At 64.7% G+C, this 25,450-nt stretch overlaps 2 protein-coding genes across 19 annotated transcripts in view; one reads left to right on the top strand and one right to left on the bottom strand.

Moving 5' to 3' along the window:
- The window catches only part of MAPK8IP3 (mitogen-activated protein kinase 8 interacting protein 3), a 43,868-nt gene extending 19,773 nt beyond the window's left edge, over positions 1 to 24,095 (top strand). The window contains exons 5-33 of one of the 18 annotated variants that reach the window (XM_006076868.3): positions 1,493 to 1,516; positions 3,504 to 3,648; positions 6,619 to 6,862; positions 7,024 to 7,126; positions 7,316 to 7,434; positions 12,285 to 12,296; positions 13,082 to 13,099; positions 14,267 to 14,324; positions 14,603 to 14,755; positions 15,440 to 15,521; positions 16,534 to 16,667; positions 17,099 to 17,155; positions 17,246 to 17,416; positions 18,009 to 18,135; positions 18,470 to 18,565; positions 18,665 to 18,823; positions 19,281 to 19,446; positions 19,692 to 19,847; positions 19,948 to 20,137; positions 20,236 to 20,352; positions 20,425 to 20,505; positions 20,595 to 20,662; positions 20,778 to 20,926; positions 21,254 to 21,425; positions 21,501 to 21,614; positions 21,785 to 21,823; positions 22,006 to 22,185; positions 22,292 to 22,438; positions 22,532 to 24,095. In XM_006076868.3, coding sequence (XP_006076930.2) covers positions 1,493 to 1,516; positions 3,504 to 3,648; positions 6,619 to 6,862; positions 7,024 to 7,126; positions 7,316 to 7,434; positions 12,285 to 12,296; positions 13,082 to 13,099; positions 14,267 to 14,324; positions 14,603 to 14,755; positions 15,440 to 15,521; positions 16,534 to 16,667; positions 17,099 to 17,155; positions 17,246 to 17,416; positions 18,009 to 18,135; positions 18,470 to 18,565; positions 18,665 to 18,823; positions 19,281 to 19,446; positions 19,692 to 19,847; positions 19,948 to 20,137; positions 20,236 to 20,352; positions 20,425 to 20,505; positions 20,595 to 20,662; positions 20,778 to 20,926; positions 21,254 to 21,425; positions 21,501 to 21,614; positions 21,785 to 21,823; positions 22,006 to 22,185; positions 22,292 to 22,438; positions 22,532 to 22,653 — 3,403 coding nt within the window. In that variant the 3' untranslated portion in view covers positions 22,654 to 24,095. Of the gene's footprint in view, positions 1 to 1,492; positions 1,517 to 3,503; positions 3,649 to 4,697; positions 4,817 to 6,618; positions 6,863 to 7,023; positions 7,127 to 7,315; positions 7,435 to 12,284; positions 12,297 to 13,081; positions 13,100 to 14,266; positions 14,325 to 14,602; positions 14,756 to 15,439; positions 15,522 to 16,533; positions 16,668 to 17,098; positions 17,156 to 17,245; positions 17,417 to 18,008; positions 18,136 to 18,469; positions 18,566 to 18,664; positions 18,824 to 19,280; positions 19,447 to 19,664; positions 19,848 to 19,947; positions 20,138 to 20,235; positions 20,353 to 20,424; positions 20,506 to 20,594; positions 20,663 to 20,777; positions 20,927 to 21,253; positions 21,426 to 21,500; positions 21,615 to 21,784; positions 21,824 to 22,005; positions 22,186 to 22,291; positions 22,439 to 22,531 lie in introns of those variants that run through there. The other 17 variants (XM_025275277.2, XM_025275281.2, XM_025275275.2 and 14 more) reach the window with 17 other exon arrangements.
- A 36-nt stretch (positions 24,096 to 24,131) lies between these two features.
- On the bottom strand, positions 24,132 to 25,441 carry NME3 (NME/NM23 nucleoside diphosphate kinase 3). The gene is made up of 5 exons (XM_006076866.3): positions 25,228 to 25,441; positions 24,983 to 25,113; positions 24,789 to 24,890; positions 24,604 to 24,716; positions 24,132 to 24,508 (listed from the first exon to the last, which is right to left on the bottom strand). The coding sequence occupies exons 1-5, from the start codon at positions 25,271 to 25,273 to the stop codon at positions 24,391 to 24,393; spliced, it is 510 nt and encodes a 169-aa protein (XP_006076928.1). The 5' UTR covers positions 25,274 to 25,441; the 3' UTR covers positions 24,132 to 24,390.
- Between the last annotated feature and the right edge of the window lie 9 nt (positions 25,442 to 25,450).

Raw genomic sequence — 25,450 nt, 5'->3', positions numbered from 1 at the left:
GAAGGATGAGCGCCAGGACCCCCAGCCTGTTTTCAGATGGTCTTGCTGCTTCCAGTGGGGAGAGGGGCTCCAGCCGCTGTGGATGCTTCCTTTCTGGAAACGCGAGCACCCCAGGAGAGGGTGTCAGGGGTCATTATGTGACCCCGGCTCCGTGAGAGTTCACTGAGGGGATATGTACCAGAGTTTGTTCAGATACACAGCCTCTGTAGATGTTGCTTCTGGATCAGGTTTGTCTGAAGGTGGGCAATGTCCATCTCCAGGCTGCCGCTGCCCGACACCACGGACGCCTCACGCCTGCCACAAGTCACGGAGAGACTTCCCAAGCGACCGAACCGAGGGCCAGCCTCAAGTCGGGGGCTCCCTCTGTAGTTCTGGGGCCCACCTCCCGTCCTCCTGGGTGTGGCCTCACCGTCGCCCTCTTCAGGCTCTCGGGCTCTGCTAAGACTCCAGAGCAGAGCCCCAGGGAGGAGACCCCTGCCTGCAGAAAGGGGTGTGGGGGCTGCCGCCCGTCCCCCCTGTGCCCTGGAGGTGAAGAGGCACCTATCTGTGTGTGGGGGGGCGGGTGGCCAGAGCTGTGCTTGTGTGGGAAGCTGAGGGCAGGGCTGTGCCTGGGCCGCGCCCGTCGCCTTGCCAGCTGGCTGGCCGCCTTTGGCTTCACCTTCACCGCAGGGCACAGCATCTCTTGCCCGTGCCTGCGGCAGCATGTGGAACTGGGCTCTGCCGCCCTGCAGCCCTGCCTGGACCTGGGTTGTGATCGAGAGGTTCCGGGGCCCCGTGCGTGTCTGACAGCCCTGGGCAGACTCTAGGTGAACAGATGTGGGTGGCAGCCCTCCCCACCCCCACCCCCGCGTCCAGAACGCGCCCTGATGGGAGGAGAGGGAGCACCGTCCCACTGGGGCCTGTACGGCAGGTTGAGGGGAGGCCCACTTTTCTCTGGGGTACATCCTGTCCTGACACAACTCTGGATCCTGTGGAGGCTCCTCCAGGAGGGCCTCCTCCTTAGCACTGGCCCCTGAGCCTCGGTCGTTTTCCTCCACCCCTGGCCTGGTGTCATGAACCTGTGTGTCTAGAATAAAACTGATGAGCGTGTTTGAGCCGCGAACATAGTGTGTGTGACCGTGTGCCCTGTCACCGCGCGGGTGTGCCCGCGTGTGCTGGGGCATCTGGGGGAAGACGCTCGACTCACCCTGTCTGAATGGGCGCCACCTGCCATCCAAGCCAAGAGGCTGTGTGTCTATGTGTCCTGTGTCCGTCCGGAGTAGGCGTCTGCATGTCCCACATCTGTCTGTTCCCGTGGGGCCCATTCCTCTCCGTGTGCCCACACGTGCCCCAAACCCCGACCATCGCCTTCTAATGTTGTCTTCTTGTCTCGCCCCGCCGCCCCGTGCCGCCCCCACTGTGTGCCGCCCCGCCGTGTGCCGCCCCACTGTGTGCCGCCCCACTGTGTGCCGCCCCGCCGTGTGCCGCCCCACTGTGTGTTGCTGCCCCGCAGTCCTCGCCAGTCTTGGAGGAGAAGGTAAAGCCTGCAGCCGTCCCCGGGCTTCAGCTTGGGGGAGCCTGGACGGCTGCCGGGGTCGCGCGTCGATCGAAGGCTCCAGACGCACGTTTACAGGGCCTGTGGCTGAGGAGGGCAGGTGGGTCTCAGAGATGGGAGCGATGCAGACCCCACTGGCCAACACCCGCCGGCCACAGGCTGGACCTCATGTCCATACCCCAGGAGGCGGCACGCGCTGGTGGAGACACTGCACCCGGTGTCAGGCAGCCCAGCTCGGTTGCTCGGCCCAGAGCCAGAGGCGTGCCATCTGTGAGCCGTGTGGCCCTCTCAGGCTGCAGCCTCAGGGGTAGATGGGCATTGAAGTCCCCTGGGGGAGCTGCGGGGGTGTAACAGGAGGATGTGCTGGCCAAGCGTCGGACCGGGCTCTGGCTGGCCAGCCAACAGCAATCCCCACCAAACACTCCCGAGGCTCAGAGAGGAGAGGACACGGGACTCATCCCTTGTGAGGATTTCCACTGGGGATCTGGGCCTGGCCATCTCCGTGTGTGCACAGAGCCATGGAGGTGGGCGACAGAGAAGATTGCCATCCTGGGAGGCAGATGGTCCCATGCTGCCCCTACCGTCATATTGCCCTGTGGCACCTGGTGACAGCCTGGCCCAAAGGACCCTGGTGTGCAGCCCCCCGTCAGAGCTGGGCCCGAGGAGAGGAGGCCCCCACACCGGAGCCCCATGGAGGAACAGCAGCGAGCAGGGGCTGGGAGCCCCAGGGAGGCCCGGGGCCAGGGCCTGTAGCCAGCAAACAGTCCTGGGAGAGCCACGGTGGATTTACGGACCCAGCCTGCCTAGCTTGCCATCTGAGCTCCTTCTAAGCAATGGCCGAGCCTTGTAGAAAGTGCCGTCTGTCTTGGGGGACGAGGGCTGACGGAGGAGGCACACAGTATCATCCGAGGAAGACATCCGGCCCCCCAGGCCTCCTCTGGCTCTGTACCCACAGAAGAGCCCCGGAGGGCACAGCCAGGCCCCAAGGATCCAGGACACTGTTCCGCAGGGGCGGCATTCTCCTGAACAGGACAGACGGCAGGAAATGGGGGCCCCAACCGTACCAGCCCCGGAACTGTGGGGGACCCCCGGCAGAGACCTCCTTCCCGGAGTTGTGCCCCTGGCCACTCTGCCTGCCTGTCCACCACTTGCACCGCAAGGCACTGTGAAGAAGACCCCCCCTTCTCCAGACAGCCCAGCCTCTGAACCGGCCCCTGAGGACCCCCGAAGTGGCCTCGCCACCCCCATCTCAGCGCCTGTGTGAGGGGTCCAGACGCCTGGCCTGACCGGGCTCTGAGCAGCATGGACTCTGTGCCACCCCGGGCCCGGCTCTGTGCCCTCGCCACTAACAGCCCGGAGCGTCTTCCAGGGACTGACCGGCCATGGCAGGCGGCTCTAAGCCTCCATCCAGCCTATTGGACGTTCCCAGTTTGCTTACGGAGCTTTAAAAGGAGGAACCACTGAGAGCGAGAGAAAAGCTCGTGTGGCTGCAGACAGCATAAGCTCTCTACTCCAGACCCAGGGCTCCTGACAGCAGCGATGGGACAAGCAGCAGGGGAGAAAGGTTGACCCCTCCTGACCCCTGGAGGCAGAAGCTGTGCTAAGGAGAAGTCAGGCATGCCGCCTGCGAAGCCACAGGGCCTCCGCAGGCCCTGCCGTGCAGGCCTCTGTTTACAATGGATGCAAATGAAGGGGTGGTGACGCTGTGACAGGGGGATGGACCGAGGGGCCACTGCGGAGCGGAGGTGCCCCGGGCGAGTGAGCTGGCTAGTCAGTCTGGCCGCAGTCAGTGGGGATCTCAGGCGCCGGGCTCAGACGGTCACAGCCTACTCAGCCCTGGGCAGAGGTGGGGGGTTTGAGGGGAGCAACCCCAGCTGCACCGTGGGTGCCCGTGCGTCCAGGAGGGGTTTGCAGCCCTGCCTCGGGAGCCCCTCCTCTAACCCCTCCCTGTCCTCTCTCTGCCTTTCAGCAGGAAGGAGCGCCCCACGTCCCTGAGCGTCTTCCCCCTGGCCGATGGCTCGGTACGTGCACAGATGGGGGGCAAGCCCGCGCCTGCAGGGGACCACTGGCATCTGAGCGACCTCGGCCAGCTGCAGCTCAGCTCCAGCTACCAGGTTTTGTAGCCATGCCGCGGAGTGAGGGCCCCACCTTGCCCCACTGTGTCCAGGAGGGTGTGGTCCGCACGGGGTCCCAGCCGCTCTGGGAAGCTGCCTGTGCCAGGGTGAGCCCGCAGCAGGGCTGAGCACAGTGACCATCCCTCACCACACCCCAGGCCAGGCTTCTCCACGCGTGTGGTCCTGGCATCCCAGGTTTGTGCTCCAACCAGAAGGCCAGAGGCCGGGGGCAGCTTCTCTTCTCTGGGCTGTTCTCCCTGGCCTGCCTGTGCTGGTGACCTCTGGGCCCAAGCTTGAGAAGGTGGACATCCGGGCTGCCCAGCTTAGTGAGCGCCACCCCCCGGCACTGGGGTCCCACAAGGCCAAGGGCAGGCACTCGTGCAGGGCTCCCTGGCACTGTCCACGCATCTTGCTCTGTGGGCTGGATCAGCCTGGAGAAGGCAGGCCACGGCCCCCCTGCCCATGAGGAGGCCACCTTGGGGGAGACGAGGCCACCCTGGGTCTGGCGATGCCCCTCCGAGGCTGTCAGATGGTACCTGTGGGCAGCAGAGCCCTTGGCCTCCAGGTCGGGGGCGGACCTGGGCCCAGGCCTCCCTGTAGCCTCCCCCCGGCCTTGCAGCACCCGGCCGGGCTGCAGGAGGCTGCCAGCTACTAGCTGTGTTGGAAAGTGACCCCACTTGCTCTGCATTTGTTCTGCGGAGTGAGCCTCGTGCCTACCAGTTACTGAGGGTCCTGCCGGCAAGTGGGGTCTGGGCAGAAGGGCTCCGCAGGGCTCCTGCTGGGTGCGTGAGCCTCAGAGCTGCGGGGTGGGGGGCCTCCCGGATGGCCCCTCACGTCCTCACCGTGTCTCTCCTCCTCCTGCGTTGTCTGAAATCGTCCTTTCTTAATAAACCATAGTCTTTTATGTTTTAGTTCATAGGTGTGTTTTGTTTGATTTAACAGTTACTTTTAAGTTCTTTTCATTTTATGCTGTAGGTTTTCAGGTTTTCCTAATTTTTTAATTTGTTTTGTTGTTTTGTTTTGTTTTTTGTTTTTATGTACTGTACTTTCAGTGTTTTAACCAAACAGTTGTGGCTCCTCATGGGAGGCACGGCCGCTGGGATGTGGGTTCTTTGCATTTGGAGGCCACTGCTGCTCGTTGGTGTTAGAGGTTGGCAGGTTTCTTTAGGTAAGTAGTGGCCAGGGAGTGTCCTATGGGTAAGTGGTGGCCTGTTGTAGGGCAACAGACAGCTTGGGGAGCCAGGGAGGCCTGGTGATGCCGCCTCGCCCCACAGTAATCACCAGGGTCAAGAGGCCCAGGGAACAAAAGCATTCAAGTCACGGACAGACAAGGAGCATGGCCGTTCAGTCAGGTGGTCTGAAAATGTGTGCTTCCGTGTGGCGTGGGCTCACGTGGTGCCCACCCCTGTGAAATCCCGGGACAGCAGCCTCACGCACTGCCCTCCTTGGGCACCAGCAGGAACCCTCCCCGTGGGTCACCCAGGTGCCTCTGTCGCGTGGGCAGACAGAGCACACGGGGCCATCACAGAGGCCCGCAACATGCACGGTGCTGTGAGGAGGAAAGGGTTTGTCCTTTACAAGTTGGCCCTAGCCTGTAAAGCCCAAAGCCAAGTCAAAAGTGTTTGCAGGCAACCTCTCACCGCAGCCCATTGGCAACGCGGCCAAGTATGGTTGGCTGGGGGGCCGTTCTGTGCCCTGTGGGGTGTTGTGGGTACCCCACCTCCACCTACCCCCAGCTCTGGCTCTGGCCACCACAAGTGTCTCCAGACACCACCAAGTGTCCCCTGGGGACACAGCTGCCGGGACGGAAGCCCCTCCTAGCGGTGATGCAGACAGTGGAGGCATCTCAGCCCAGGATGGGTGGCACTCGGGGTGACCAGGCTGCTTGGGGCAAGGCAGATCTCAGAAGTTCCCAACCAGCTCTGACCCCCGGTCACCTGGAGGTGGCCCCAGGAGCCCAGCCGGCCCTGCCTAGTTACAGGCGGGAGTCCCAGCTTCTCTCCAGCTTCACGGAGAAGGCCGCACCCCACCATCGGGTCCTCTGGAAGCACCAAGGGGAATGTGTGCCCAGAGGGGACACAGGCTGTGTCGTCCCCCCGCCCCCTGCCCCGCCAAGACTGTGCCCCTTCTCTGCATAGGCGAGAGACTGCAGGCCCTGGGCTCAGTTCACAGATCAGGGGCTGCTGCTATTGAGGTTCCCCAGGAAAGACGGATGGAGGAGAGCACAGTATTCAGACAGCGTTTTCTGTCTCCAGGGAGATCCTTAAGGTTGACAGTCGATGGCAGTTTTTACTAATCTGATCTTTTTGCACTCCTGAAATATTTGGGGACATCCCATTCTGCAGAAGTCGGGTTTCAACTTGTTTGCACTTGCACAGGTGTCGAAGGCAAACTTCAGTTCAGCTGGGCCGTGGAGGTTAAGTGAAGCCCGTCCCCTGGTGTCTCTTTGTTGGGGAGGGGCCACCGCTGGCAGAATCGGGGCGTCACAGCCCCTGACTGTGGCCGGGGCAGGACAGGTCTGCCCTCGAGGGCCTCGCAGAGGAGTGGTAACTTGATCAGAAGGCACTCCGGCCTCCCCAGTCCCCTCCCCTGCTGGGGGGCCTCTGCCCTGCCCTGGGCTGTGGCTTAGCTCTGTCCACCCTCCGGCTGCAAGGAGCTACCGGCCCCGTCCACATAACTACCTGTCTGTCCTGGGGAAGCCTTTTAAATAAGCTGTACCTGCCCCTGGAGAGCCAGAGGCTGCAGCCAGATGAGCCGAGTGACGGGAGGAATCAGCCCGGTGGGAGAGAAGTGTCCCCCTGTCCCGTTCACTCCGGCCTCAAGTGCTGTGTTACTGCAGGGTGGCAAAGACCCCAAGTGAGGGGGCCTCGAGGCAGTGGACGTTACACCCACCCACCCTGCGCAGTCCAGCCGGCCTCCCGGGGGCGAGACCCATGCCTTGAGCCTCCCTCTCCCTGTGTTTGGCCCCAGTGTCCGCAGGATGAGATGTCCGAGTCGGGCCAGTCCTCAGCAGCAGCCACGCCCAGCACCACGGGCACCAAGTCCAACACGCCCACATCCTCTGTGCCCTCGGCCGCGGTCACGCCCCTCAGTGAGGGCCTGCAGCCACTGGGCGACTACGGCAGCTCCAAGAACAGCAAGCGGGCGCGGGAGAAGCGCAACAGCCGCAACATGGAGGTGCAGGTCACACAGGAGATGCGCAATGTCAGCATAGGTACTGCGCCTGGCCCCCGGTCCCCCAGAAGAACCCTCCCCTGACCCTCCTGCCCACGCTGGCCTGGCCTGGGGTCTCTGGACAAGGGGGCCCCAGGGCAGCCACAGGGAGTGCCAGGAGCCGCCGGCTACCCCCAACCCAGGCTCCACTGTGTCCCCTAGGCATGGGCAGCAGTGACGAGTGGTCTGACGTCCAGGACATCATCGACTCCACCCCAGAGCTGGACATGGGCCGGGAGCCCCGCCTGGACCGCACGGGCAGCAGGTGCTTGCTGGGCCCAGAGCCCGTGCCCGCAGCCCCTCGGGGGGGAAACGCCTGGGGTGCTGACCCAGCACCTGCCATGGCTGCCCCTGCGCGGGCAGCGCTGGCATCGGCAGCCCTGCAGGGGCGTCCTCATGCCTGGTCCGGCGGTGCTGCCTGCTCACTGGTCTCCCTCACCGCGTGTCCTCACAGCCCGACCCAGGGAATCGTGAACAAGGCTTTTGGCATCAACACCGACTCCCTGTACCACGAGCTGTCGACGGCGGGCTCCGAGGTCATCGGAGACGTGGACGAAGGGGCCGACCTGCTAGGTAACACAGCCGTTCCCGGGCCTGCTGTGGGTGCTCTTGTTTTTGATGAGGGTGGAGTCTCTGTGAGCCGGGAAGTTCTTTGTACCAGCTGTAAATGTGGAGGGTGCCGCCCTGCAGGGTTTGCGGTGCTCATGGAGTTGAACCACTAATTGCAGACGACACTGTCACCCCAAGAACAGTCCTGACCCGGTAGTCCTCAGCGGCCCCTGCGCCGAGCCTCTCCCACCTTCAGGAGACGTTCTGGAAGCGTGGCCGTTGCTAGCTCTTCCAGTTCGGAGGAATGTGCCCAGACAGTCAGCGCCCTCCGCGAGTGTGAGATGGTGCAGAGAGAGCCCGTGTAGCCCAGAGGCTGGGCTGGGGCCCTCAGGGCAGTGGCGGCAAGTCCTGCAGTCTCCCAGGTTCCGCCCCACCCCTGGACCCGGCACATGTCCAGAGTGGAGCCTGGAGAGGCAGCCTCGTCCCTGAGGCGTCCGTCCTGCTCTGAGCCAGCGAGGCAGGCGTCGGGGCCGCGGTTCCGGTGCATCCCCTCCCCACCCCCGGGGGGAGGGTCCTCTCGTTTCTCCTCGGGCTGGGGCAGCAGCTGGAACCGGCACGGCTGCTCCCTCTGGACGTGTGGCCAGCGGGCTGGTAGCGATGCTCCAGCGGCATCTGGGAGCCCTGCCTTCTAACATGTGATGGTGTTTGACCAGCAGCCCGAGGAGGCAGGGCTGTCCAGCATCCCGGAGTTTTGGTTGTCAATCCTGCTGCTGCTGTCTCTCCCCCGACAGACATGCCCACGGGCGCTCGGGGCATCTCCACAGAGGGTCCCCGTGTGGACAGTGCCGCCTGGCTAGCCTGCCAATTGCCCGCACTGCCGGGCCTGACCCGTAGACGAAGGGGGCCCGGCTGGCGTTTTCAGCTGGCACTGCCCTGCCTCCTCTGCCTAGTGGTTCCCAGGAGCCGGCTCTTACTCGGGGTGGGGGCTGCAGGCGGCAGCAGCACCGGGGGCTCAGCGCCAGCACGTCTGTGCCGGCTGTGGGTGCACAGTCACGTGCATCGGGGTGCCATGGAACACGCTACGTGAAACTCACCACCGTCTCAGCTGTCAGGCGCGTTTTAGGACTGGGAAGTACGTTCACACTCCGTGCAGGAAGACTGAAAGCATCCCCTCTAAGATTAGGGACAAGACAAGGATGCCCACTCTGGGCAATAAATATTTTTAACAGAATCTTTCTCATAAGCATTATATAAAAATACATATTTTTAAATGTACAAAACTATTAGTATTCAAAAAAAATCTATTAGGAATAATCACCTTTAATATTTTGACATCTTTCTGCTCTTTTTTTACATGTTTCAGCTAATATCATATAAGTTTAATTTTTAGCCATTTTTCTCAATTTTGGAAAAAGGGTACAAGCTGGTAAGAATGTTAAATAATTATCACACTCTGCCAAGAAAAGAGTAAACACCAAAGCAGCCCCCCGCCCCCGCCGTGTCGTGATGAGAGACCCCCTCACCAGCACATGCGCCCAGGGTGTGGGGCGGCCACGTGCATCTGGCCTGTTCTCTGTGGCTGACGCTGATGTTCCCCTGAATGACTAAGATTCCGCGGCACGTTCTACCTTCCTTATCTTCACGTGACTGCAAATGACCTGATGGGTTCCATCTTGGTTCTAAATTGTACTGTTCGACTTCCACTCTCATAGCCACTTGCGGGCTTAGGTCTCCGCCGGAGTGTCCGGTGATGTCTTCAGGAGAGGTTTCTAGACGTGGGTCCCCGTCCCCCCCGGGACGTGGACTCATGGGGACGGGTGCAGGCCGGCAGGGCTGGGCGCGGCTGGGAGGAGGCACCTGGGTCCAGGCTACGGTCACTGGAGCGAGCGCTCTCCTGCCGGGGAGGCTGCGAGGGGCTGCGGGCAGCCTCGTGCACAGCAGAGCTTTTGCACCAGGGCCCCACACGCTTGGGAACCGTGCAGGCACAGGACACTGCGCTTCCCTGTCGGGGGCGGAGGCCTGCTCCTGGCCGCGCTGATGGTGGGGGTCTCAGGGACGACGCTGGGTCCCGGGCCTCGTGCCTTTCTCCGTTCATGTCATGTGACATGACTCCTGCATTCATCATGGTCCTTATGAGAAGAGGGATGCCGGCATGCTCTGTGCACGGCACTGCTGGTGGCCCACGTCCCAGACGAGGAAACCAGGGTCACAAGGGTGAGGTGCGTAGGCAGAGCCAGGACTTGACCTCACGCCCAGCCCGGGCAGCGGCCCTGCCTCGACCAGCAGCTTTCCGGAGGGGGGATGTCCACACCACGCTAGCTGTGCGCTCCTCACCGTGTGACTTCTGAACACTTCACCCGCCCCCCAAAACAAGCAGCGGTCCCTGCCACCACCCCTGACCCCATGCCACCGTTCCTCCTCCCGTCTGCAGACGCGCCTCCCTGGGCACTTCATGTCAGTGCGTTTTGCATCTGCCCGCCTTCATTTAGCAGAATGCCTTTGAGCCTCATCCGCATAGGAGCGTTGTCAGGATCTCATTCCTTTTTAGTGGCTGAATAGCGTTCCAGTGTGTGGACAGACCACACTTCATGTCTCCGTTCAGCCACGGAGGGGCATTTGGGTCGACTCCCTTTTGGCTGTCAGGACTGAGGCTTCTGCCTCGCTTGTGGCGTCTCACGTGGTTCTTAGAGATCACTGGAGCTCACAGGCCTCCTCGCTCCCTGGCGGCACTGGGTGGCCTGCCCGTGTTGATCCCTCCTGCTGGCCAGATCTCCTGCTCCATGGCCCCAGGCTGCAGAGCTAGTCCCTCCCTGCCATGCCCACGGCTGCAGCGCCGACGGTGGGTCCACTCTCGCCATGTGGCCGTCCCTCCCATGTGGCCGTCCCTGCCCTCCCACCTCGGCGCCCCCGGGGCTGGCAGATGCTGTGGCACTTGGCCACCTCCTGTGGTTCAGGTGGCACCGCCCTGGATGTCAGTCCCTGTAAACTGCACATCAATGGGTGTTACCTGGAACCACAGGACTGAAGCCGTAGGTGAAGGTGGGTCACCGGCCCCCAGCATGATGCGCACAGGGCTCCTTGGGCTGGTTCCCTGGAGCGGGAGTGCCTGACCTGATCTTCCTGCAGGAGATCCTAACCAGCGCCTCCGATGAGTCTGCTCTGAGGGGCTACAGGGAGAGCTGTCTTCTCAGCTGGGGGGTGGGACCCTGAGTCCTGGCACTTTGTCAGGCAGAAGGCCTCTTGGGCACCACTCAGCTCTGCTGGAACGAGACCCTGCTCCTGGGGTTGACAGGCCTTTGGGGACCTTTCTGGAGGCTTCAGTGCGAGGGGCACAGGCAGGGCAGGCAGCCCTGAGGAGCTGAGGAGGGTGGAGAGCTCTCGGGACGTGTGGACGGAGCCCTGGAGCGTGGGGCTGGCCCTTTGTCCAGGGATGAGCTGGACGGGTGAGCTGGGGCTCTGCTCTTGTGCCCAGAGTCCAGCTCAGCTGGAGGAGGTGTCAGCAACGGGAAGCCTGGTCCCCTGTCACTGACGCCAGAAGGTGCCCGATTGTGGCTGACTCAGCATATGTACTGGAGTCGTTGAATAGCAATGAAGTCTAATCTAACCTCACACCATGTACATAAGTAATTTCTAGGTGGATAAAGATCGAAACGTAAAAATACGAGGATAATAGAACCAGAAGAGGGTATCGGAGAGTATTTTCATAACCTGTGCCTCTCTTCATGGCCAAAGCCTACATATATATATGGTCTCCATGATTAACATTAAAGGAAGTAACATACAACAGGAAATGAGTAGAGGATAAAGTAGGACATTCACAGGACCCACAAACGTGAAAAGCTGCTCAACTTCAGGAGTAACAGAAATGAACCGTGATAACTCGTTTTCCTCAAACGATTGATGAAAATGAAGCGGGTGCTGTCCGTGCTGCTGGTGGGAGGTGATGGGTGACATGGAAGCCATCTGGGCCTGCAGGAGTGAGGCCACTGTTCGTCCGATAGGGCCAAGCGTGCCCACAGGAGCCCGTGCACGCGCCGTGGTGCCTGCACAGCCCCGGGTCGAAACGCCTATCAGAGGAGCTGCGGCAAACAGTGGGGCGTCTCCACGTGGACGCTTTCAGGGTGATGGTTGGAGCAAGTTGCCCGAGACGATGGGGAGTGTGGTCGAGATTTTGTTTTTTAAAAAGTGATGTCTGTGTAGAAAGAGGTCTGAGGAGGACACTGGGCTCTGCAGGCAGCAATGACAGCACCTCCAGCAGAGTCCGTCTCTTGTCACTTCCGTCGGGCGACTATATCATTTCTTTCTGTGTGAAGTGAACCAAAGGGAAGACTACCATTTCAAGTCTTCAGCTGGGTAGCGGGGAGCAGTTTGGCACAAAGAAGGGCCACCCCACCCCATCCTGACTCAGTGATTTCCTCCTGGCAAAGGAGAGGGCCCTGGTCTTCTGGGCTGGCCAGGCCCCCCGCCCCCGAGGCCAGGTCCGTGTCGGCAGCTCACCCACTCTGGGGGCGCTTGTGAGGCTGGACACCCAGCACCCACCACACCCCCACACACAGGCTGGCCTCACGGGCGGGCGGCCCTCCTGATGGGTGGGGAGAGCAGAGAGGGCCACGCTTGCCCCCAGGCCCAGGGACCGAGGACCGTGCTGTCCCGGCTTCCCCTTTCCCGCGGGGGCCCTGCCTTGAGTGGCAGTTGGCATCCACGGGCCTGGGGATGTCCGCTCATACTCTTTCGGGCTCTTCAACCCGAAATGGCTGGTCATTGCTGCTTTTTCTTTAACAAGAGCCTCTTGATTCTGCTGGTTTCAGTCACCAATTGACCTTTGTCGCTTCCTCCCCCCCGGTCTCTCCGTGCCTCGCTGGACGTGGCTGCAGGGGAGTTCTCAGGTGTGTATCTCTGCTGTGACCCTCTTCCCCGCGGTGGCGTCCCAGTGGAGGGGTGGCACCCTGGGACACCCCAGCTGCAGCCCGTCCCCACCCGTCCCCGGCCCCAGCCACCAAGGCACGCGTGCTTCCGCTGCCAGCCCACTGCTGCTCCGAAGCTTGTTTTGGTTTGCTCCACTGGCCTGCGGATGGGGACCCTGACAAGTGAGGGGGAGCTGCCATGCCCTGGACCCAGCCTCTCCTCCGAGGCTGTCTCTTCAGCTTCCGCAGGGCAGAGAGTTAACGACACCACGTGGGGGCCCCGTTCTGTGGTATCTCCCCTCTGTCGAGTGCAGCCTGGAAGTCAGAGGTCCTCTGCACGGGGCGCCTGAGCCATGGCCCTGCCCGCCTGCTCTCAGCAGAGGCTCTGGGGCCCTGACCACCCTCAGGTGGTCATCCCCCACACACCCACTCAAAGGCACCGGGCCTGGCACAGCTCCCCCTCGCTTGCAGAGACCCTGCCCTTAACCCCTCCCTCCTCCCAGGAGTTCACTGTCAGATGTCCGCTGGGCTTCCCTGAGCTTCCCCGAGCTTCCCCTCACCGCTCCGCGCTCCTGGCCTGACAGGCCTCTGCGTCGCCCAAGGGTGACCTTTATATCCCGCTCCCGCAAGCACCCCTAGCCTGATGAGCAGCAGCCCTGACGTCCCCCCGCCTGCTCGTCACACGGGCTTAACGCGCTTCTCTTCTCTCCCTCTCCTCCTCCCGCCCCGGTCGCCTGTCTCCCGTGGGACTGGGATGGCGCCCATAGTGCGTGATGATTTTTTTGGTAAGGCCAAGGCCCCAGTTCAGTACGCGTTTCCCTACTTCTGGCTTCCTCCGCCTCCCCGACACCCCCTCACGCTTCCTGAGCCATTTGCTTTGTTGAGCCTGATGGGGGGCACGTGGGGGCAGCAGGGCCGTGGCTTCTGGGTGGGGTGTGGGGCCCCCAGCAGGCGTGGCGAGTGGGCACCTGACCCCCTCGGAACAGGCCCTCGATGGACTTGGGGGCGGTGGGCCTCAGCGTCTCTGAGCCTCGTTAGTTCAGAAGGCCTGCGCCCGGGGCCAGCTGTGTCCCACCTGAAGGGCAGGCAGGCCCCGCTGGGGACGGGGAGTTGGGGACGGAAACAGCAGGGGACCCAGGCTGGGCACACTGTGTGGGGTCACCTCGTGCCACGGCCGCGTTAGGCTGTGGGGCGAACTGCGCGGGAGGCTGTCCTAAAGGATCAGCCGTGCTCTGGGGCCTTGTGGCCTCCTGGGTCCCCTGCTGTTTCCAGGGGAAACAGGCACTGCCCTGGGAGCGCTGCCCTCCTCACTCCCACCTCTGCCCCCTGCGGGCCCTGCCCTCGGGCCAGGTCCCAGGTCTGCTCCCAGGCCGCTGAGGGCTGTACCTGCCATGGGCATCCTGCCCCCTGGGCCCGGGGCCCTGTCCCATCACCACAACTGCAGCCTCTGTTCTCCTGGGGGAGGATGGTGATGCTGGGCCGGGCAGGCAGAGATGGAGGAGGTTGTGCAGAGGCCTCTCGGGGTGCCGTCCAGGCCCTGCTGGTGCGCAGACTTCATGTCAGTAGACAGCCGCAATCCCCATCGCTGAGCTCTAGAAGTCAGCCCAGGGCTGCGGTGTCCACCAGGACCCGGGGACCTGCACAGTGCCCTGTAGAGGCCAGGCTGAGACCCCACGAGCTCACACACAGCAGGTCCTTCCCCAACTGTGTTGCTTGGTGGAGAGCCTGCGCCGTGACCAACAGAGGCCTCTCCTGGGATGGCCCAGCCTGGTGTCTTCCTGCAGTTCGGGCCTCTGGTCCTTGACCCCTCGCGTCGGCCCCAGGGGGTGGGGTCCTTCCAGCGTGGGCTGCGCCCCCTCCCCCAGGGGGACATTTGTTACTCTGAGGCAGGGATGGGCATCAGGGTCTGGCTTCACCAGGCACATGTGACAACTCAGTGCCCTTTGTTTCAGGAATGGGCAAGGAAGTGGGGAATCTTCTGCTGGAGAACTCACAGCTCCTAGAAACCAAGTAAGAATGCCCTCCCTCCACGGGCCAGGGGCTCCTGTAACAGCTGCAGCCGCCCAGCCTGCAGGGTGGCCTGCAGGGAAAACCCGGACCCACTGGACTGAGCCCACCCTCCTGGGGAGAGGGTGGTGGGGGTCACAGCCTCTCACCACCACCTGTCACCGCTCATTCACTTTTGGGACCAGGGTGTGTGTGCTCAGATCACCAGGGTAGGCAGCTGCCTCTGAGAGCCCATCCCTTAATGCACACAGCAGCTCGCCTCTCTCTCTGCCTTTTCAAAGAAACGCTCTGAACGTGGTGAAAAACGACCTCATCGCCAAGGTGGACCAGCTGTCGGGGGAGCAGGAGGCGCTGAAGGGGGACTTGGAGGCCGCCAGGCAGGCCAAACTCAGACTGGAGAACCGCATCAAAGACCTGGAGGAGGAGCTGAGGAGGTGGGCGTGACCCGCGGGGCGGGGCTCCCGTGGAGGCGGGGCCGGGCATGGAGGGCGGGGTCCGGTCCGGCCCCACCCTGGGCGCCCCTTCCTGTTGCCTGCGGGAGTCCTGCACGAGGGACAGCGCTCTGTCGTGGGTGTCCCTCATCCAACGGCTGAGCCGACCCTTCCTGCCGCGCTCACACGCGGCCTTTCGCTCAGGAGAAAGGGAGAGGGGAAAGGGCCTCTAGCCATTGTGGGTCCCGGCGCTCCCCTCTGCCCTCGCCCTCAGCCCAGGAAGGGCTGGGGCACCCCTCAGCGCTCCGCACCTCCCTGTGGCCTTTTCCTCCATCGTCACCCCGCTCTCCCGACCGGTGTCTCTGGCTGCAGACAGGAAAGGGAGGTGTGAGGGGCAGGCCCGAGGCAGGGGGTGCCTGTGCCGGGTCTGTGGGGCCCAGGGCCAGGTCTCCCCTGGCCAGCAACGCCTTCCCACCAGCACTTGGCCGGCTGGCTGGAGGTCCTGTTCCTTGGCCGGGCTTCGGGGAGCACAGGGGCAGGGGTGGAGGGTGGGCCCAGGGCTCCGGCAGGAATGCTCAGGGCCAAGAGCTTGAGGGGAGAGCCCTGCGAGCAGCTGAGAGGTGTGACACAGCCCCGGCGGTGCGCGGGGGGCCTCACTCCCGCCCCACTCCCGTCCTCATCCCACAGAGTGAAGTCGGAGGCCATCACTGCCCACCGTGAACCCAAAGAAGAGGTGGAGGATGTAAGCAGCTGTCTCTGTACAGAATTGGTATATTCCACTATTAACGTGCAGGGCGGGGTGGGGCACGGGGGCAGGGCGGGGCGCGGTGGGGCGGTCAGTGGGATGCCCTAGTTCCGGTCTCTGGGCCCATCTCCTGTGTGAAGCCTGCACCCAGCAGCAGCACCCCCACCCTGGACTCTATGAGGTCAGAACCAGCCCCACTCTCCATAGGATGCCACCTCACCCAGGTCCTAGCAGCTGTGGATTGCCCGCAGTCACAGGCGGGCTCTCCCTGCTCACCCGGCCCAGTGACCTGGCTGCCCTCCTTACACAGAGGGCGGTCCTGGGCCTCTAACCTGGGGTGACGTTTGGATGCTAAGCTCACACTCATCAGCTGTGGGGTCGTGTGACACACCTATCAGGAGACCAGTCCCACAGCCACCACCTGGAAAACTAGCTGCTCACCTGGCCCACCCTATGCAGCCCCCATCTCCAGATACTCTAGGAGGGGACAGAGCCACAGGTGTCCTGGGCAGCTGCCACTCCCCAAGGCCCACCTGGGGCCTGGTGGGGGAGGTGCCCGATCGGTGCCTTGGCCTTGTATGGGGCCTGAGGCTGCAAGCACAGCTGTGAACTCCAAGTGCCAGTCGGGGGGGCACTCAGGGAGGGCAACCCCAGCTAGGGCTGCATGAGGACACGGTTCTGCCAGGGACAGCAGCTTCACCGGTACCTTAACCGATGAGTTCTGACATAGTGACCCAGGTCCTGCTCACCACACCCCCCAGATCCTCTCTTACTGCTGTGCCCATGGGCTGGTCCCACCTGTTAGCCTTGATGAGGGCGTTTGGGATTGCCAGGAGCTTCTAGGTAAACACACCGCATAGTGGCCCTGGAGTGTGCCATGTGGCCTTCTAGGAAGAAGGGGACCTGTTCCCGGTGGGTGGTGCTGTCCCATGCCCAGCCCTCCCCACCGCATTGCCTGAGCCCATGGGGAAGCCGCCCTAGGGTGCGCCCACTCCCAGAGGTGGCCCCTCACCGCTGAGCAGCGGCACTCTCCCAGCAGGACAAAATCCCCATGGCGCAACGCCGCCGCTTCACGCGGGTGGAGATGGCCCGCGTGCTCATGGAGCGCAACCAGTACAAGGAGCGGCTGATGGAGCTACAGGAGGCCGTGCGGTGGACCGAGATGATCAGGTGGGCCTCCAGGCTCCTGCGCTCGGGGGCGGGAATCGCTCTCAGAGGTCCTGGGGAGGGAAGTGTGGCTGACCTCCCCCTTCCCCTCTCTTCCTGAAAGACTGAGGGTGCCAGGGCCTCCCTGGTGAATCTGCAGGGGCCAGCAGAGCCAGGCCTCTGGCACAGCCCTGGTTTGGCCAGTGGATGCACCCTCTGGGCTAGAGAGAGGCTGGGGCACATCAGGGCCAGCGCAGCAGGGTCCCTCTAGGAAGAGACGGGTAACACCCAGGAACCCCTCTCATCCGATGCTCCCGTGCTTGTGTCCAGGGGGAGGGTCTGAAGCAAGGGAGGCAGGAGGGCCCAGTGATGGCACGGGGGCTGGCTGGACTGGGCAGGGCAGAGTCAGGCTGGGCTGGGCTGAGCAGGGCCTCTCCCCCACCCCTTCCCTGCAGAGCATCCCGCGAGCACCCGTCTGTCCAGGAGAAGAAGAAGTCCACCATCTGGCAGTTGTGAGTTGGGGGCTCTGGGCGGGTGTGGGCAGTGGCTGCTGGGGAGGCTGCCCCTCGGGCCTGCCCTCACTCCCTGTGCCTCGCCGGCAGCTTCAGCCGCCTCTTCAGCTCCTCATCTAGCCCGCCTCCAGCCAAGCGGTCATACCCCTCTGTGAACATCCATTACAAGTCGCCCACCACAGCCGGCTTCAGCCAGCGCCGCAACCACGGCATGTGCCAGAGCTCAGCGGGCAGCCGGCCCCTGGAATTCTTCCCAGATGAGTGAGTCTCCTGGGCCCTCCCCTCTGGCCCCCACAGTGCTGCTCTGGGGTCCCACCAAGGCGTGCACACCCGTGGGAGCACTGGGCATCCCTGGCCGAGGCCATGCTCCCCCCACTCCCTCCGCATGGTCCCAGGGGCTGGGCCTTGCTCCTCTGGTGACCCCCACCAGGCAGCCAGCAGCGACCCTAGACCCCACCGGGCGGCTCCTGCACCCTGTGCTCCACAGAGGTTCTCGGAGTTGACAGGAACTTTTCCTGCAGCGTTGAGCTTCTTTCTGGGCAATGAGTTTGTGTCTGGAATTTTGTGCTGTCCTTAGTTTTGAAGCTAAGAATCTGGGTCCAGGGCCGAATGGGGAATTCTGTGCCAGGTCAGAAGACTGTGGTGGTTTCCCCAGAAGGGAGGGGGAAGGAAGGGGGACGGCCGTGGAGGACAGCGACAGGGACACCTGGGCCAGCGACAGGGACACCTGCTGGAGTGGCCTCCGAGCCGTCAGATGCGCGCCCGGTAGGGGCAGTGCAGGTCCAGGAGGGGGAGCCCCGGGGCACAGGCGCCCTCCTGCAGACCCAGTGACCTGCCCGCCCTTCCCCGTCAGCGACTGCACGTCGTCCGCGCGGCGGGAGCAGAAGCGCGAGCAGTACCGCCAGGTGCGCGAACACGTGCGCAATGACGACGGGCGGCTGCAGGCCTGCGGCTGGAGTCTGCCGGCCAAGTACAAGCAGGTGCTGGGGCGGGGCGGGTGCGGGATGGGGCGAGGTCCCAAGTACAAGCAGGTGCTGGGGCGGGTCGTGAGGGGGGCGTGGGCGGGGCCCCAACTAAAAGGAGGTGCTGGGGCGGGGCGGGGTCCCAGGTACAAACAGGTGCTGGGCGTAGCGGGGGCGTGGGCAGGGCGGGGTCCCAAGTACACGCTGGGGCGGGGCTGGGACAGGGGCGGGGCGTGGGCGGGGCAGGGTGGTCCCAAGTGCGCCGCCCGCAGGACCCGGCAGCGGAGGCAGCCGCAGGCCGGTGAGCCGGCCCGGCCTGGCACCCACAGCGCGCGCTGCCCTGTTCCTGCAGCTGAGTCCCAACGGGGGCCAGGAGGACACCCGCATGAAGAATGTGCCGGTCCCCGTGTACTGCCGCCCGCTGGTGGAGAAAGACCCGACCATGAAGGTGAGGCTCCGGGGTGCGCCAGGCGGCAGAGGCCCCCAGAAGCTACGTCCAGGAGGGCGGGGAAGCCGGCTCCCCGACCTCACGGCCGCCTTCCCCCAGCTGTGGTGTGCCGCGGGCGTCAACCTGAGCGGCTGGAAGCTGAGTGAGGACGGCCCTGGGAATGGAGTCAAGCCCGCGCCGGGCCGCGACCCTCTGACCTGCGACCGAGAAGTGGAAGGAGAGGCCAAGAGCAACCACGCGTCCCCCGAGAAGAAGAAGGTCAGGGTAGCGGGCGTCCTGTCGTCCAGAGGGCTCTGCCGCACCCAGTCTGGAGAACAGCTGGGGACAGTGGCCAGAGACCCGGCTCACCTGAGGTCCGCTGCGGGTGGGCGGGGCAGCGAGGAGGGGCGGAGGTTTAGGGCAGCCGGGTTGGAGCAGCGTCTCTGCCGCCGAGGAGCTAGGCTAGGGGCTGGGTGCTGGGGCTTCACTTCACCTCCAGGCTTGAGGTAGGAGTCAGCGCCTTAATGCTGGGAACTAAGCTTTCCTCTGGGGAGGTGAGGCTCTGAGTTCCTGGACCTAGACACGGAGTACAGTTCTGCCTTCTTGCCGTCCTGGCCATAGGGGAGGGTGAGGCCATGGGCAAGGCCAGATCCTGAGAGATTGTGGGGCCCCCTCACTGGCCCCCGTTGCTGCCAGAATAGTGGGTGCCCCAGCCTGTCCCTGTGCTTGAAAACAGGCCAAGGAGCTCCCCGAGGCAGATGCCACCTCCAGCCGTGTGTGGATCCTCACCAGCACGCTGACCACCAGCAAAGTGGTGGTCATCGACGCCAACCAGCCGGGCACCGTTGTGGACCAGTTCACCGTGTGCAATGCCCACGTGCTCTGCATCTCCAGCATCCCTGGTAGGTGCTGGGTTCCCAGGGCGGGCGTCCAGGGGGGAGTTCACTGCCCGGTCCTGTCGCTGACAGAGGCGGAGACCCCAGTGCGGCGCTCACCCGGGACAAGGAGATGGGGTGGCGTCACAGGCAGCCCCTCCCTTCCCAACACCCACACTGGGACTGGAGCTGGGGGGTGTCACGGGGGCCCCTCAGAGCTGGGTGACGGCTGTGACTCCCTCCAGCCGCCAGCGACGGCGACTACCCTCCAGGGGAGATCTTCCTGGACAGCGATGTGAACCCCGAGGACTCAGGCGCAGATGGGGTGCTGGCTGGCATCACGCTGGTGGGCTGTGCCACGCGCTGCAACGTACCACGCAGCAACTGCTCCTCCCGGGGGGACACCCCAGTGCTGGACAAGGGCCAGGGTGAGTCCTGGGCCCGGGGGACACCCCAGTGCTGGACGAGGGCCAGGGTGAGTCCCAGGCCAGGCCCGTGGCCATCTCCTCTCACCCCTCCCTTCCACAGGGGAGGTGTCGGCTGTCGCCAATGGGAAGGTCAACCCGGCTCCATCCACGGAGGAGGCCACGGAGGCCACGGAGGTGCCAGATGCAGGGCCCAGCGAGGCAGAGGCCGCCGCTGTGCGGCCCGGGCCCCTCACAGAGCATGTCTTTACGGACCCGGCCCCCACCCCACCCCCCAGCACCCAGCCTGACAGGTGGGCTCTCTCAGGATGGGGCAGTGGGAGTTGGGAGGACTGGCGGGGGCGGGACCAGGCTTCCGTGGACCTCCCTGGAGCCGCCATCCTCCCCACAGTGAGAACGGGCCAGAGGCTGACGTGAGCGGTGTGCAGCCCGAGCCGGAGCCCAGCGGGGACCCCGTGGGCAGCACCAGTGCCGCGCCCACCATGTGGCTGGGAGCCCAGAACGGCTGGTAGGCAGGGTCGCAGGGGTCGGGGTGGGGAGGGCACCCTGGGCACCCCCGCCCACTGGCCTCCTCCTGCAGGCTCTATGTGCACTCGGCTGTGGCCAACTGGAAGAAGTGTCTGCACTCCATCAAGCTGAAGGACTCGGTGCTGAGCCTGGTGTGCGTGACCCCGCCGGGGTGGGTGGGCAGGGAGGGCCAAGGGTGGTGGCCTGAGCCCAGCTCACCACCCACCTGCCCCCCTGTCACAGGCACGTGAAGGGGCGCGTGCTGGTGGCTCTGGCTGACGGGACCCTGGCCATCTTCCACCGGGGTGAAGGTGAGACCTGGCTTGAGGGTGCAGGGGGGCCTGACATCCCCTCGGGGTGTGACCCCCCCCACGTGAGCAGAGGCAGCGCAGCCAGGCCTGAGCAGGGCTCGCGGGCTCTCTGCAGACGGCCAGTGGGACCTGAGCAACTACCACCTGATGGACCTGGGCCACCCACACCACTCCATCCGCTGCATGGCCGTCGTGCATGACCGCGTCTGGTGTGGCTACAAGAACAAGGTGCACGTCATCCAGCCCAAGACCATGCAGATCGAGGCGAGTGTGGCAGGGCTCCTCACGTGGGGGCTTCGTGGGGTCGCAGGAAACGCCCTCGGGGGGCGACTGGTTCGTCTGAGGTCATGGGCCAGCATAGGGCGGCTGGGCTGTGAATGCCTGTCTGCCTGGAGCCCGCCTGCTGCTTCCCCCTGACCCAGCAGTTGCAGTCTGCGCAGGCCCCAGGCACCTCCCTTGGCACAGCTGTGGGGAGGTCCCGGGGCCCCCAGAAGGAGAGGGCAATGAGGCCCTGAAAGGCGGCTGTGAGCTGCCTCTGCTGTGGCAGCTTCAGGGATTCTGCCCCGTTGACAGGCTGCCCTGACCCCACAGAAGTCGTTCGATGCCCACCCACGGCGGGAGAGCCAGGTGCGGCAGCTGGCATGGATCGGCGACGGGGTCTGGGTGTCCATCCGCCTGGACTCCACACTGCGGCTCTACCACGCCCACACCCACCAGCACCTGCAGGACGTGGACATCGAGCCCTACGTCAGCAAGATGCTGGGTGAGGGCGGCCGGCCAGCGTGTGGGGACGGGGGTCCCCTGAGGCCCCCTCGCTGATCACCCCCTGCCCCCACAGGCACGGGAAAGCTGGGCTTCTCCTTCGTGCGCATCACGGCCCTGCTCATCGCAGGCAACCGCCTCTGGGTGGGCACCGGCAATGGAGTCGTCATCTCCATCCCCCTGACCGAGAGTGAGTGCCCCCAGGTGCCTGCAGAGCCGGTGGGCGCACATCAGGGTCCCGGGTGGGCGCGCTGCCAGGACACGGGCGGATGTGGGCTGCCCGGGCACAGCCCCCTTGGCCCAGTTCCTCTGTGACCACCTGTCTCTCTCCCTTCCTTGCCCTGCCCTCACCCTCCCCAGCCGTGGTCCTGCACCGAGGCCAGCTCCTGGGGCTGCGAGGTGAGTCCAAAGTGCCCACCGTCTGCTCTCAGGAGGCCCCCATCTTGGATGCCCTGGGGCTGAGATAGCCTTGCCCTTGGCTCAGCTGAGGGCCCCAAGCAGGCCCCACCCCATCCCTTGCCTGCTGGAAGGCCCACCTGCCCAGTGGGCAGGCTCAGCGCCCCCGGCCCCTCTCTCTTTAGCCAACAAGACGTCCCCCACGTCGGGAGAGGGGGCCCGCCCCGGCGGCGTCATCCACGTGTATGGCGACGACAGCAGCGACCGGGCAGCCAGCAGCTTCATCCCCTACTGCTCCATGGCGCAGGCGCAGCTCTGCTTCCACGGCCACCGGGACGCCGTCAAGTTCTTCGTCTCGGTGCCAGGTGAGCTCCCGGCAGCCACCCCCCCCACACCGAGGGCTGCAGCGAGGCCCTGGCAGGAGACTGTGCGGGGTCCCCGCTGCCCTGCTAAGGCTTGTGCCCTTGGCAGGGAATGTGCTGGCCACCCTGAACGGCAGTGTGCTCGACAGCCCCTCCGAGGGCCCTGGGCCCGCCGCTCCTGCAGATGCCGAGGCCCAGAAGCTGAAGAACGTGCTGGTGCTGAGCGGCGGGGAGGGCTACATCGACTTCCGCATCGGTGAGGGCGCGCCGCGGAGCGCGGTGGGGGTGTCCTGGGCAGGCGGCCCCTTCACGGGCGGGCAGCCCCTTCACGCAGCTGTGCTCTCCTCAGGCGACGGCGAGGACGACGAGCCGGAGGAGGGCGCAGGGGACGTCAGCCAGGTGAAGCCGGTGCTGTCCAAGGCCGAGCGCAGCCACATCATCGTGTGGCAGGTGTCCTACACCCCCGAGTGAGCTGCGCCCCTCCACCCTGCCCGCCCGATGCCGCCCGCACCTGTACATACGCCCCGCCCACCTGCCCACCGCCGCCCCGGGGCGGCCAGGCGCCCGTCCACCCCACTTCTGACCTCTCAACCTGCAGCTTTCACCTGAGGCCCGGGGCCTTCCCCTGCGAGCTGGCAGAGCAGTTGGTCTGGCTGGGGGTGGGGCGGGGAGCAGGCGGCGTTCTGACCAGGGAGGTGCAGAGCCTCTTGGAACACCGGCTCCCCAACAGCTCCTGGCCGGCACCTGGCTCTAAGTCCTCCAGGCCCAGGGCACTGCAGGGCCAGAGCGAGGCAGAACCCCAGTGGGGGTCAGGCCAGGGCACGCCCCTACAGGTGGCCCCGGCTCCACCCAGAGCCTCCCACTCCCATCACGCTCTCCCAGGGTCCCCCCGGGGGACAAGCAGGGACTCAACCCTGCTGAGTCTTCCCACCCTCGGTCCACTTGCCTTTGACTGCTGTCCACAAGAGCGGGGCTCCAACCCTCAGGGAGCTGGCCCAGCTGCTCACCTTCCATGGGCTCCCTCCACCCTGACCCCTGCCACCCTGGGAACTGGCATGAAAGCACGTAACCAAGCTTCCTGGGGCAGCTGCTCGAGAAGACAGACAGACAGACAGATGCCCTCAACCCGCTCGAGCCCTGTGATCGTCCCGTGTGCTAGGCCCTCACTGACCCGTGTCTTCCCCTCCCCGCTGGCTCAACCTGGGCAAAGACCCACCTTGTAGGAGCAGGCCCCTTGAGTCCCACCCCTCTCGGAAGCCCCTAGGGTGGAATTTCTCAGGCTGCCAGGGCAGGCCCAGGCCTCAGGAAGAAGGGGTGGGGGGGGCCTGGCCTCTCCTGGGGTCAGTCCTTGGATGTAGGGTTAGCCTCAGGGTGATGGGAAGGAGTGCTCCAGGGCCTGCCTCTGGTGCAGTCTCCGAGGAGCCTGCTCCTAAGACACGCTACTAAGTGCCTGGGGTCAGCGGTGCGACCTGCTCCCATGAGGGCCCTGACGACAGGCTGATGAGCATAGGCCAAGGGCCAAGGAGAGGAGCTGCTAGGCATCCGTGCCTGCTGCTCTGAGGGGCATCGCCCTGGACTGCTACCCTCCCTGCCCAGGCCTCACTCCTGTTCCTCCAGGCACTGGGCAGGGTCACCCCAGGCCCTGCTGCCCACCCCCTCCCACAGAGAAGCACAGACCCTGGGCAGCTGCCCCCAAGCCCAGCCGGTACCGCTGCAGGCTTCCCCCACGCCCTGCCACTCTCCACTGTGATGTCAGTCAAGTCCCTCTCTGTCCTCAGGGGGCCTGAAGCGACCTGGGGGTGAGCCGGGTGGGTGCAGCCAGGGGAAGGGGCTGGGACGATTCTCCTCAGGCTTTGGCCCTGCAAGTGACCCTACGTGTCTGCTCTGTATGTAATAAATGTCTTAACACCATATTTCTGCGTCCCTGCGCCCAAACCAACTGGAGCACAAAAGTTTTCTTCCATTTATTACAAAAACAAATGCCGGGGCAAGCCAAGTACCAGAGCTGCGCCCTGGTGCGTTTGCAGGCGAGCTGTAAACGGGCGCGGGCTGGGCCGAGGCGCCTGAGAACCCCATCCAGGGCAGGAAGGCAACCAGAGCTCGGCAGGCGGGCCACCCACCTGCCCTCGGGAAGGCTGCTGCGGGGCTACCACAGCTCCGGGCTGGACCCCGGAGGGGTCGGGGTCAGCCGCAACCCAAGAGGCCCAGCTACTCGTACAGCCAGTGCCCCGCGCTATCCTCCCAGCACAGGAGCTCGTCTGTGCGGAACCAGAGTGCGATCTCGCGGCGGGCGCTCTCCACCGAGTCGCTGCCGTGAATCACGTTCCTGTGCGGGAGAGGCGGCATAAGCACAGCCCGGGGCAGGCAGAGCTCGGTCAGCGGCCCGCGCAGCCTAGTTGGGAGACTCGGAACCCGACTTACTTGCCGACCTCGATGCAGAAATCGCCGCGGATGGTGCCGGGCGCGGCGTCGGCCGGATTCGTGGCTCCGATGAGCGCCCGGGAAGCGCGTACAACGTCCAGACCCTGCCACACCTGCCGATAGGGTCGGAGGTCAGCTCCGGGTCAGCGTCCCGCCCACCCGCCCGCCCGTCGGCCGACACTCACCATGGCCACCACCGGCCCGGAGCCCATGTACTTGACCAGGCGCCCGAAGAAGGGGCGCTCGCGCAGCTCGGCATAGTGTTCCCGCAACAGCTCCTCCGAAGCCTGGGGAGGTAGAGGGACAGGCCGCGTGCTCGGGGGATTCCGGCCCCCGGGGCCCCGCCCCACTACCCACGGCTGGGGACTCCGGTGCTCACCTGCACCAGCTTCAGCGCCACCAGCTTGAAGCCCTTCCTCTCGAAGCGCCGCACGATCTCGCCCACGAGCCGCCGCTGCACGCCGTCGGGCTTCACGGCCAGGAAGGTGCGCTCGTGCACGCCGGTGTAGGCTGCGGGGACCGGCGGGGTCGGGGCGCGTCAGGCCCGGCTGCACCCCCTCCCCGTCCCGCCCAGCCCGGCCGCACCCCCTCCCTGCCCCGCGTGGCCCGGACCCCGCCGCTCACCCGCCGGGAAGAGGTTGGCGAAGATGGTCAACACCAGGCAGATCATGATGGCGACGGCGGGGCGCGGGCGGCGCGGGCCCGGGGCGGGGGCGGTGCGAGGACCGGGGCGGAGCCTGTGCTTAAAGCGGCCTTGTTGCCGGGAGCCGCAGCCTCGGTGGGCGCAGCGAGGCGGTGCCTGTAGTCCACGCCCACACCGGGACCTCTACGGCCGCGCCCGGGCCGC

The sequence above is a fragment of the Bubalus bubalis genome, chromosome 24 (genome assembly GCF_019923935.1).
Source record: "Bubalus bubalis isolate 160015118507 breed Murrah chromosome 24, NDDB_SH_1, whole genome shotgun sequence".
In the NCBI taxonomy this organism is placed as follows: Eukaryota; Metazoa; Chordata; class Mammalia; order Artiodactyla; family Bovidae; genus Bubalus; species Bubalus bubalis.
This window is presented reverse-complemented; position numbering and strand designations above follow the sequence as displayed.

Bases quoted from the DNA above. Each gene is read 5' to 3' on its own strand.
- NME3 (XM_006076866.3), bottom strand. From the start codon at position 25,273: ATGATCTGCCTGGTGTTGACCATCTTCGCCAACCTCTTCCCGGCGG. The intron at 24,891-24,982 runs GTGAGCACCGGA...CTACCTCCCCAG, and splicing joins TGGCGCTGAAGCTGGTGCAG to GCTTCGGAGGAGCTGTTGCG. The intron at 24,717-24,788 runs GTGAGTGTCGGC...CCCTATCGGCAG, and splicing joins CCGGGCCGGTGGTGGCCATG to GTGTGGCAGGGTCTGGACGT.